This window comes from Microtus oregoni, unplaced genomic scaffold (genome assembly GCF_018167655.1).
Source record: "Microtus oregoni isolate MIOR12 unplaced genomic scaffold, Mior012 000000F_ref0000247, whole genome shotgun sequence".
NCBI lineage: Eukaryota > Metazoa > Chordata > Mammalia > Rodentia > Cricetidae > Microtus > Microtus oregoni.
Window position 1 is genome coordinate 13,370,124 of NW_024543059.1, and position 11,682 is coordinate 13,381,805.

Consider the following 11,682-nt stretch of genomic DNA (forward strand, 5'->3'; position numbering starts at 1 on the left):
GCACTGAGGCTGGCTACTCTTGTCACCATCTCCTAAGGACAAAGATGGCTCTACACGTGATCACACCCCTGGCAGGCAGGTTCCAAAAGAACGAAACCCGGGCGCAAGGTGTCGCTCTCAGATGAGGGCAGGGCGTGCACGCTGCTTCCGCCCGCGACGTGCGCAGGCGCAGAGGACTCTTCCGCCACTCCGCTCGGGGGCTCTTGGCGGCTCCGGCGGGCTTGGGATGCTGCAGCTGGCGGTGGGTCGCGGCGTTTCGGCTCCCGCTAGACTCCTGTCTGGTTCCACGATGCCTAAGAAAGCCGGCGCGACGAGCAAGGCCAGTGGCAAGACCCGTGGTGTGGAGAGGGCGGTCCACGGGGCTACACCGGCAGGGACTAGAAGCGGCGCCTGGCGGGTGGAAGACCTCCCTGACACCTTGTCACTCGGGTCCAGGTCCAGGTCCGAGCCTTCTGAACCGCGCATTAGCCCGCACTTCGAGGGTTGCACTTCCCGGCAGACTGCGTTCTGCCTCCTAATGTTCGTGGAGGCGGCATCCCCTCCCCTGACATCTACCTTCCTCAACTCCAACTCCTTTCTGTGACCCTGCTCAGACACTGCCACCTGCTGACACCTTCCCCAGCTCCCCAGCCCTGGGTGCCTTTCTCCATGCAGAAATAGGCTGTGGATGTGTACTTCATTGGTGCAGTTAGCACAATTTTGTGCTTTATTATGGTTCTCTCGCGCTGTGGTCCCAGCTCCTCGAGGTCAAGGGAGTATCTCTTCATATCCACTGTCTGCATACTGCCATGGAATTTATGAATAAAATGTTCTTACCGTGGCGTTTAAGTGCCCGTCATTATTATTATTATTATTATTATTATTATTATTATTTCTGCAACCCACCCCTCACCCTCTCACCCACTCCGAGCTTTAGGGCGCATTGGATATAAATATGACTAATAAATGGCTCTACTTGCGAAGAATAGGAACTATACAGCAGCCTATAGTAACAAGCTCTAAGGTAGCCAGAATGAGATCTAAACAGGGCGCGCGCGCGCACACACACACACACACACACACACACACACACACTTCCAGCTTTATGCTACACCAAGTAAATGGTAAATAATAGCTCTACTTGAGGAGAAAGTGAATTAATTGAAACTAACTAAAGAGAAAGCAGCATAAAGGTGTGGAGGCCAGAGTCAGGCCTTCCCAGGCCGTACAAACACTGTGGGCTGGTGGGAGGCTGACAGGGTCCTTGAGGGATGGAAAGCCCCCGGCTGCTGGATGGGAAGCCTGATTTAGTGAAGGTGAGGGGCAGTAATGGGTCAAGAGAAAAGTGCGGTGAAATGTCTCGTAACCTGTAAACTTGTGTGTGTCATTTCAGGGTAAAAACCAAACCAAGGAACCAGAGACACCACTTCCTCCCGCAGGGCCTGTGGCAACCGATCCTAAAGGCTGTGTCACCATCGCCATCCATGCCAAACCCGGCTCTAAACAAAATGCTGTAACAGGTACATCTGAGCACCAATGGGATTCCTGCGTGGGCCAGGCTGTCACTTCACCTTCTCTCTGCCTCGCTAGCTGGTAGCCTAGCCTGTGGCTATAAATGGTATTTTTAGATACGCTTTAGAACTTCTCTATTTAAAACCCTATATTCTCTCGCAGAGGTATTTGAAACAGATGTGCAATATTTAATACCAAGTTAAATGGAAACCATTGTATCTCTTCCTTTTTAAATGGAAACCATTAGATCTCTTCCTTTTTAAATGGAAACCATTGTATCTCTTCCTTTAAAAAAATGTGGTGCTGTGGAGATGGCCTGGTCACATCAAGTACCAGTAAGTCACAGATATTTAGGAACTGAGGCAGGGGGATCTTGAGTTTGAGGTCCGTCAGTACAAACAAGACCCTGTCTCTAAACAACAAAGCAAACCGATGTGTAGCCTAGACACCGACAGAGAGAAGCGATGCCTTGGTATAGCGTTGATGATTATTAACCTGAAAAGTGGGAGACAGCCTGAGCTCCGAGACCCCTGGCTGATTCCTATGCAGAGTTAAAGTTTGAACTGCATTATCTTGAAAAATATTTATTTTCAAGATAAAGCTTTGTATACCAAATTATTTTTATATTTTGAAAATACTACACCAAGGGACTGAAGAGATAGCCCAGAGGTTAAGAGCACTGGCTTCTCTTCCCAAGGTCCTGAGTTCAATTCCCAGCAACCGCATGGTGGCTCACAACCATCTGTAATGAGATCTGGTGCCCTCTTCTGGCCTGCAGGCAGACATGAAGGCAGAATACTATATATAAGAAATAAATAAAATCTTAAAAAAGAAAAGAAAATAATACTACACCAAAATCAAAGTGCTAGATAGGTCTGGTTTGTGCTAATGGCCTTGTTATCTTGTATCTGTTAACCATACTTTGGCCAGTTTTCCTTCCTTCCTTCCTCTTACTTTCTTCCTTCTTTCTCCCCCCCCCCCCTTTCTTTCATTGCTGTGTAGCCTATGCTAGGCTCAAACTTACCTTCTGCCTCAGCCTCGGAAGGATTATAGGTTTGTGCCCCAAGCCCAACTTTTTGGTCAGTATTTCCCAAGCCAAATCTAATATGGAATCAACTATAAGGTACATGAGTGTCTATGTACATTTTTAAAAATCAGACCAACTAAACTCTTCTATCTTCTATAAGACATGGCTTGATTTCAAAGATGCTAGGATGAAAAACTGAGCATCTGAGAGACAATGGAAGAGCCACTCTACTGTCTCATTCTTGTGGGACATAGAGACATGCTGTTACCCAGGGCACAAGTGTACGCGGCCCCGGGTGCAGGACCAGCTCAAGCGCATTTGCAGGCTGCTTCCAGTCAGAGCTTTCTCTCCTAAGAACTGTGAAGGCTACAGGGCGTGTGCTTGACTTCAGTTGCCTCACCTGTACAATGGGGGTAACAGTGGTACCAAATTATGGGGAAGCCCTTTGGGAAGGCTGTATGCTCTTCCAGGTAGTGTAAACTGTGAGACTGATGGGGGAGAGTCTTCTGTCTTGTGTTAATTTCATTGGTTAAATAAAGAGACTGTCTTGGCCCTTTAATAGGACATAAAATTAGGTAGGCGGAGTAAACAGAACAGAATGCTGGGAGAAAGAAGCTGATTCAAGGAGTCGCCATGATTCTCCCACTCCAGACAGACGCAGGTTAAGATCTTTCCTGGTAAGCCGGCTCGTGGAGCTACACAGATTATTAGAAATGGGTTAGGTCGATATGTAAGAGCTAGCCAATAAGAAACTGGAACTAATGGGCCAGGCAGTGTTTAAAAGAATACAGTTTCCGTGTAATTATTTCGGGTAAAGCTAGCCGTGCCAGCGGCCGGGTGCCGGGGATGCAGCCCCGCCGCTCCTAACACAACAGTGAGACAAGTGCTGAGCGCCTGGGATGTTGAAGACATTTAAAATACGGATCACAAGAGATAGGAACCTGGCCTAGGGCTTGGCTGGCTTTCCCTGATGTGACACCCTGAAGCCTGTGCCATCAAGGGTGCCGCTTCATCCCTGCACTCCCTCAGTGACGTTGGAGCTGAAGGCCAGCCCGACTCCCTTCCTGGAGCTCTTGCTGTTCAAACGCAGTTTCTAGGTGCCTAAATCCAGGGTGCTCCCTAGGACTCTGGACCTGCCCAGTTAGGGTTTTCTCTTTTGTGGGTGTGTGCTCTGTAACTGCAGGGACCTATTTATCTCGTTCCCTGAGGTATTCGTTTAACCATTCAGTCCTTGTTTGTGCGCAGGAGGCTGGACTTAGCTCAGCAGTTATTAACCGAAAGCCTGTGCCGGGTAAATCAAACGGTTGGACAGTTCCTGGCTCCGTGGAGGGAAAGATCCCCTTAAGGGTGAAGTTCATGCCATTTCTTTCCAGATCTGACCACCGAGGCTGTTGGCGTGGCGATCGCAGCCCCTCCATCCGAGGGAGAAGCGAATGCGGAACTCTGTCGGTATCTGTCCAAAGTCTTGGAGCTCAGGAAGAGTGACGTGGTTCTGGATAAGGTAGGACTCTCCCTTCTAAATTATTACATACGGACCATAGTTCATACGTCCTGTAATTTTTGTAAAGCCAGTTTTTCAAATAGTTTTACGTGTATGGCTGTTTTGACTGCGTGTGTGTCTGTACCCTTAGAGCCCAGAGGAGCATGTCAGGTCCCCTAGGACTGGAGTTACAGATGGCTGTGGGCCACCATGTGGGTGTTGGGAATCAAACCTGGGTCCTCTGGAAAAGCAGCCAGTGTTCTTAGCCACTGAGCCATCTCTCCTGTCTTGTAAGGCCAATTTTAAAAACTCATATTCTTTTAAATACAAAATTCTGTAGCTTCATAGTCTCTTTCAGCCACACTGCCTCTGTTTTATTGAGACGGGCCCTCTCTACTTACAGTCCTTCGTTTTGCTCATTTACAGCGTTTTTCTCCTTTCTAAATTCATCACTGTACCTACTGTCAGATTAACCTTGCTCACTTCCTTTAAGACATCATCATACAGAAATACCGTAAAATGGTTCTCTGTTTGTCATCTCCATTAAGAAGTTCAACAAGTAATTATGACCTCACGCTGACTCTGCTCTCTAGAGGATGCCCTTGTGAAGATTAGTTTATATGACATTGATACCTTGGTTTTACTTCAGAATCTTCAGAGAATGATTTTTAGGAGCAGGCCGCTGGCGTCTCTGTGGTCATGCTGAAATAGAGTCTGTCTGCAAGGGAGCAGGCCAAGTTCATGTTTTAAGTTCTGCATGTGGTCTCATGCTGTATGTCCCCTGCAGTTCATATCTGGCTGCCATTTAAAGTCATTGATTAATAATCAATGATGATTAATAATTGATTAATAATCTATGCCTAAAAATCCTCTTAACAGGCCACTTCCTTTACCTCGTCCACCCTGTGGCAGACAATGTCTGACTTTGGCAGTGCTCCAGGTCTGACGGTAGCCTAAGGCACACTTCCACTCTCTGTGTGTACACACAGTCCATCCAGATAAATTCCCGCTCAAATTCTGTTTTATAAAAGGCATGTTTCGAGTAAATCTTTTTAAGAGTTGTTTTAGATGATTGTGAAATCATAGTACTTAGATGTGTGGTTGCTTTCTGTTTGAAATTTTCAGAAATGTGTAACAATTTAGAAAAGAGCAATTTGTTTAGACTTAGGTGTTATAAGAAGTTTATACTAAATTGTCATGCTTAATATTTTGAAATTATTTTCCTTTGTATTTAAAACAAATTACTTGAAACTAGAATACTGGCCAGGCATAGTGGGATGTACCTGTAATCCCAGCCCCTGAGAAAGACAGACAGGGTCAGGGGTCAAGTTCACCCTTGGCTGTATATTGAGTTTGCACTAATCTGATCTGCATGATACCTTGTCTTGAAAGAAAAAAAGAAGAAGAAATTAGAATATTGTAAACATTCATCTTGAAATTTTAATGCCAAACTTCCATTATAAAAATTGAAGTAGAAAGCCAAGAAACCCTGGAGAGTCATACAAATTTGTTTTAAGGTACAAGTGTCCAGGAGAGAGTGTGCCCAGATGCCTTAGGGTCTCTATTGCTGTGAAGAGAAGCCATGACCAGGGCAAGTCTTACAGAAGAGTAAATCATTTCATTGAGTTAGTAGCTTACAGTTTCAGAGGTTTTAGTCCATTATCATTGTGATGGGGAGCATGGCAGCATTCAGGGACACATGATGCTGGCTACACCTTGATCACAAGGTGACAGGAAATGGACTGAGCGTCACACCGAGTAAAACTTGAGCAAAAGGGCTGGAGAGATGGCTCAGCGGTTAAGAGCATTGCCTGCTCTTCCAAAGGTCCTGAGTTCAATTCCCAGCAACCACATGGTGGCTCACAACCATCTGTAATGAGGGCTGGTGCCCTTCTCTTCTGGCCTGCAGGCATACACACAGACAGAATATTGTATAAATAATAAATAAATAAATATTTAAAAAAAAAAAACTTGAGCAAAAGAGACCTCAAACCCCACCCCCACGGGGACACACTTCCTCCAAGGCCACACCTAATAGTGCCACTCCCTTTGGGGGACATTTTCTTTTAAACCACCACACTAGGCTATTGGGGGGGCCATCCATGACACCCCATGAAGACATGCTGCAGGGGAGACAGAGGTCTATTGCTCCTGCCAGTATTAGGATGCTGAGTTGTCTTTTTCCTTCTGGTTTCAGGGTGGTAAATCTCGGGAAAAGGTGGTGAAACTCTTGGCCTCTACGACTCCAGAAGTGGTCTTGGAGAAACTGAAAAAGGAAGCTGAAAAAAATAAAGGCAAGAAATGATAAGTACGTCCTTCAGGAGTTTCAATAACAACACAGAGGTGGCTCAATAAGAAAACATATATGTGTCCAGACATAGGCAATGGAATACACACACACAAATCAGATTAAAATAAAAGTAGAAAATTTAAGTCTATCCATTAAATATAGGCTCTAAAATCCCTCTCCGTTGGAGCCGAAGAGATGCCTCAGTAGTTACGAGCACTTGGTGCTCTTCCAGGGGTCCTGGGCTTGGCCCCCAGCACCCACATCAGAGGACTCATCCTGAAATTCCAGTTCCAGGCTGTCCCAACATTTTTTTCTGACCTCTGAGGGCACCTGCAGGCATGTGATTCCTGTGTGTATGTGCACACACATGCACATTAAACAGCCTGAAATATGTTACTCTAATTTTATGGCTTCACCACGGGACAGCTGGACAAGCCAATCAGGATGATCAACCTCACCCTCTGCTGTCCACGGTGGTGCCTCTGATCTGCAGACATCAGGAGACCAGTTGAAGATCACCGCGTACAAGACGACAGCGGGAACCTAGCTCCCTTGACTCCCATTGGTGCCTTGAGCCTCACATCACCACAGTGTTTTGGATTCTGGGGGTTCCTAATTCTGTTTACAAGTGAAAACCATTTCATGCTGCTTTATAATCCAACTTCTATTTTAAGATGTTTATTTAAATGCCAAAATGTTTTTTATATCTTTTAAAAAGTGTATGGAACATTTTGTGAAAAAGTAAATAATCATAGACCTGTAACGTAATGTCAGTCAGTTAGTTTTGAAAACCTTGTAAATCTTCTAATCGAGAAGTTCTTAGGAATCTCCAAAGATCTTAAAAGAGTAAAGAAGTGGCGGGGCCATGGCTCGCGGTTAAGAAGCTTTGCTGCTCTTGGAGAGGACTTGAGTTCACTTCCCAACAACGCGATGTGGGATGCCTCACAACTGCCGGTAACTCCATCTTCAAGGGATCCAGAGCCTCTGATCTGAGAGCACCCACACTCATATGTACACACAGATACACAGAAACAGACAGACAGACAGACACATACATACATACATACATACAAATTAAAAAAATAAGTCTTTTAAAAAAGAAGAGGAGAAAGATTACCTGGAAGTCCTTTTCCTTGTAAAGCCCACCAGAGATCCCATCCGTGAGCTGGGTGGTAGCTCAGTTGGTAGTGCGTCCTGCTAGGCACTGTGACTTGGGATTGATCCCCAGCTCTGCATAAACTGGTGTGGTGGTTCACACCTGTAATCCCAGCACTCTGGACATGAGGGCAGGGGGTGATAAGTTCGAGATGATCTTTTATATAATAGAGTATCAGGTCAGCCTGATATGTGAGCCTGTGTCCCTAGATCTGTATAGGTAGCATGTATCTCTCTCAATAACACATGTTGTAAATGTCTATATGTAGCTGAGATGATAACAAGTATGTTTTACATATCTTACCTACATTATAGAACTCTAGATTGTTGTTCATTTTGATCTTTGAGACAGGGTCTCCCTAAGTCAATGTGCAGCCTTGCAGCTCCCGCTGCCCCAGCCTCCCACGTGCCGGTTTATACACAGACATGCACAACGCGCCCAGCCCGCTTAGGCTCATCTAGTAGTAACATAACTGCTGATTTGTAGTGTGTGCCTTGCCAGTAAGTACAGGAGAAAATGTATTGTGATGACCTGATCATTAACAACCAAGTCCACAAGAAACACCGATTGTAGAAATGCTTGGTGTGAAAGAACTAGCAGTTCCTTCCCAGGAGCCAAGGACAGGAGCAGTTGGGAAGCTTATCCAAAGCCCTGTGCTGCTTAGAGGCAGAACTGGTTTAAACCAGCTGCCCTGTCTTGTAAGACCCTCTACCACACTGCTTCTGAGTACTTGTTTTGTGTGGTTTGGGCTGGAGAACTTTCCCACAGTTCCACTGGGTCTCACAGGCATTTCACCTGTGGCCTTGCACAGCTCGCTACAGGAAGCTTCTTAGGTAGCAGAAACACATGTCAAGAATGTGTTAGCATGCTCACAGAGTCCAGAGGTGTTTAAGGGTTTCACAGAGCAGCGATGTCACAAAGTTCCCCCTTCCTTTCTTCTGTGATGCCAGCCTAATGCTCAGGCCCAGTTCCTTTGTGTGTGTGGCGGGGGGGGGGGGGGGGGGGGGGGGAGTCATATCCATATGCTAACCCTCTGCAATGGAGCCCGCCCTGAAGAGCTCGGCCATTGTTTTCCAAAAGTCCCGTCCCCTTCCACCTTGCATCAAATCAGATCATAGGAGTGTCTAAACCACCCTCTTGGCAAGAAATGCCAACTAGCTGAAGCAGTGATTAGGAAAGAGGTTTATCCTAATCATTTTAGGCCAATTAAGGCCCATCCCAGAGCTGGAGATAGGATCAGCAGACTCTGGAGCAAACTAGGAATGGAGATCAGAATCAAAAACTATCAGTGGAGGCTGGGTAGGAACCAGGTTTCACTACAATATTTTTTTTTTCTGAACATGGGGCCTAACTATGTTGCCCAGACTCATCTCAAACTGCTAGCGTCAAGTTCACCTACCTCTGGGCACAGATGTCTACCCCACTCCAGCTCCAGCTCGATTTCTTTACTTCTCTTGAGAAAACTGTCTAGTCCTATTTGTCCTAGAACTCACTGTGTAGACTAGGCTGGCCTCAAACTCACAGAGATCCTCCTGCCTCCGCCTCCCAAGTGCTGAGCTTAAAGACATGCACCACCACCGGCAGACTCATAACGTTATTTTCTAACAAGACACATCACGACTGAGCATGGGGGTACAGACCTATAACCCCACTTTGGGGAGGCTGCGGCAGGAGAATCTAAAATTCAAGGCCAACCTGGGCTGTGCAGTAAGTTTGAGTCAGGCCTGGGTTAAACAGTGAGATCTTGTGTCCAGATAAACGAATAAGCAAAAAGATCCATCCTAGTGACACAGTCTGGAACTGGTCCAGGGGCTGTGTTCTAGGACAGTCCCTTCTCCCTCTGCAGATGTGGTCGCCTTCAGCAGTCCTAATCGCCTCTCATCCTCATTGATGGGAACGTGGACCTGCCCCAGAAGACCGGGTCGGCAACTCTCTTCAGTCGGACCCAGGTTTGATCTCACCTCAAGAATACTGAAGTAGAGCCAGGAACAAGGACACAAAATCCAGCCTCTGTTAGCCTTTTCCAGGTAGGATTCTAACCTGATCTGCCCCCAGTTAATTCTGAGAGGCAGATACCCCACAGTCTACGCAATGGCACCGCTGTTCTTGTCCCGTGCTAGCCTGGGGACCCCGGCTTTGCCAGTGCTGTAAATGAGGTCTGAGGTAACAGAGGAACCAGTGTCAAGGTGATGCTGTAGCCCCTCATCTGTCACCCTCACTTCCACCAGAAGGGACAGTCTCCCCTGCACGACTGTAGGAACTTGGGTTCTTCCACCGTACATGAGCAGAAAGTGGGAAAGGAAAAAGTTGGGCTCATCCTGCTCAGGAGGCAGAGGCACACTTTGGGCTTCTGATTTCTGGGAATCATTCCATATCTTTCCTTTGGCTCGAGGACAGAGAGACAATCAGAGGACCCAAGTGGGACCTTGGCAGTGTTTAAGGCTTTAAAAAGCCAAAGATAGGAATTTTAGAAGGTTCTCTAAGGCTGCGAACTACAATGTTCTATCTCGAGTTTTCGAGGATTTGGTTAAGTAGTTCCTTAACTGTAGGGCAGAATATATAAGTATTTAGAACCTGCCATGACCCCAAATTCAAATCATTTTAATATACGTGATGAGGACTTAAAAAATTCAGAATTTTCCGTTTACATCCAGGAGGTGGCACTGTGGCGCCGCAGCAGAAATCGACGACTACTTTGACGCCGGTCAATGCAGTTGTAGGACTTTCCTTCCGCACTGCGGTTCCCACACGCTCAGAATCTCTTGTCTTTCCAGAGATGTTCTTGAAGCTTAGATCCCTTGGCCCTGAAAAGTTTCTCGCAGGACAGTGTTGGCTGAGAGCCAGCTGGGTACTCAGCCGTCCAGGTGAGCGCCATGGAAGACAGCAGGATCCTAAGCCCTTCCCTCTGCTCCGGCGCTTTCAGAGATCCCACCGCGCGTCAGAGTTTCTGAAAATGGCACTGAGCAGGACAACTGGCCAGGTCCCTGACGTGCCCGTTTAGTTGACTGAAGAACACACCCACCCATAGGCTGTGTAGTGGGATCTTCTAATGAGAACAGCCTGCCCCCGTGAGAAATCTACAAATGCCATCCTTTGAAGGTGTCTCAGAGAGGCTGGGATTAGAGCCAGGGAATCCCCGAACTCCGCAGCCAAAGTTAGAGCCACCTTAGTCATTTTACACGACAGTCGCCTCACCGGTGATGTGTTCTGCCATCACAGGGGCTTCCGAATTATGACAAAGCCTTAGATTTCCTCAGATCCCTGGAGGTCAGCAGCACAATGCAGAGGAAGGAAGCAAATTATTGGTAGGAGGGCAAACCTCTACTCTCTTCTGAGGCTGTACTGTCCATATGGTAGGTAGCTGCTTGCCACATGACACCTGCTCACGTCAGGTCCTGGGGAAACACCCTAAGCAGGCCTGAGTTTAAAAAGAGAGAGCTAGAAAGCCGGCTAGCAATTAGGATCCAGGCTGCTCTTCCAGAGGACTGAGTTCAGTTCCCAGGACCCACATTCATGATTCACAACCACCTGTAACTCCAGCTCCAGGAAGTCCAATACCTCTGGACTGGGATGCCCACACACACACGCACATACTCACACATACGCATGATTAAAAATAATACGTCTTTGAGAATAATAAGAAGCCGGGTGGTCGTGGCACATGCCTTTAATTCCAGCACTTGGGAGGCAGAGGCAGACGGATCTCTGTGAGTTCGAGGCCAGCCTGGTCTACAAGAGCTAGTTCCAGGACAGGCTCTAAAACTACAGTGAAACCCTGTCTTGAAACACCAAAAAAAAAAAAAAAAAAAAAAAAAAAAAAAAAAAAAAAGGAAAAAAAAGAAAAGAAAGAAAATAATAAAAAGGAAAAAAAGAAAAGAAAGAAAGAAAATAATAAAAAGAAAAAAAGCATCAGGGAGCTAAAGACCATGCTGGAAACAAAGTAACAGGTGGAACACAGGACAAGTCAAAGAAGCCTAGGCAAGGAAAAGTTTAAAGACAAGAAAATGGTCAAGAAAAAAAAAAAGAGGAATTGACAAAAAGGTGCAGCATTCCAGGTGACAAAGACGTCATGACAGCCAGCAGTGAAGCATCCTAGTAAACGCTGGGATTACAAAGGCTGAGCAGCTTGTGACCAATCAGCCACCAAGCTGAAGTTGGCCCAGTGAGATGATTTAGTGCAGCAGCGGGTCTCAACCTTCCTAACCCTGCGACGCTATGATACAGTTCCTCATGTTGCG

General features: G+C 46.6%; 1 protein-coding gene across 5 annotated transcripts; it reads left to right on the forward strand.

The window, feature by feature from the left end:
* Positions 1-179: 179 nt before the first annotated feature.
* CUNH15orf40 (chromosome unknown C15orf40 homolog) lies at positions 180-11,216 on the forward strand. Of its 5 annotated transcripts, XR_005974124.1 has the most exons (7): positions 180-319; positions 1,373-1,499; positions 3,892-4,019; positions 6,196-6,306; positions 6,715-7,242; positions 9,291-9,471; positions 10,099-11,216. XR_005974124.1 is itself a non-coding variant. In XM_041649446.1 (4 exons), exons 1-4 carry the CDS (start codon positions 227-229, stop codon positions 6,301-6,303), a joined length of 456 nt encoding a protein of 151 aa, XP_041505380.1. In that variant the 5' UTR covers positions 180-226; the 3' UTR covers positions 6,304-8,155. The 5 variants fall into 5 exon arrangements, 1 of the variants encoding a protein (XP_041505380.1); XR_005974091.1 differs by having other exon boundaries at positions 6,196-7,242; XR_005974115.1 differs by having other exon boundaries at positions 6,196-7,242; positions 10,219-11,216.
* Positions 11,217-11,682: the final 466 nt, after the last annotated feature.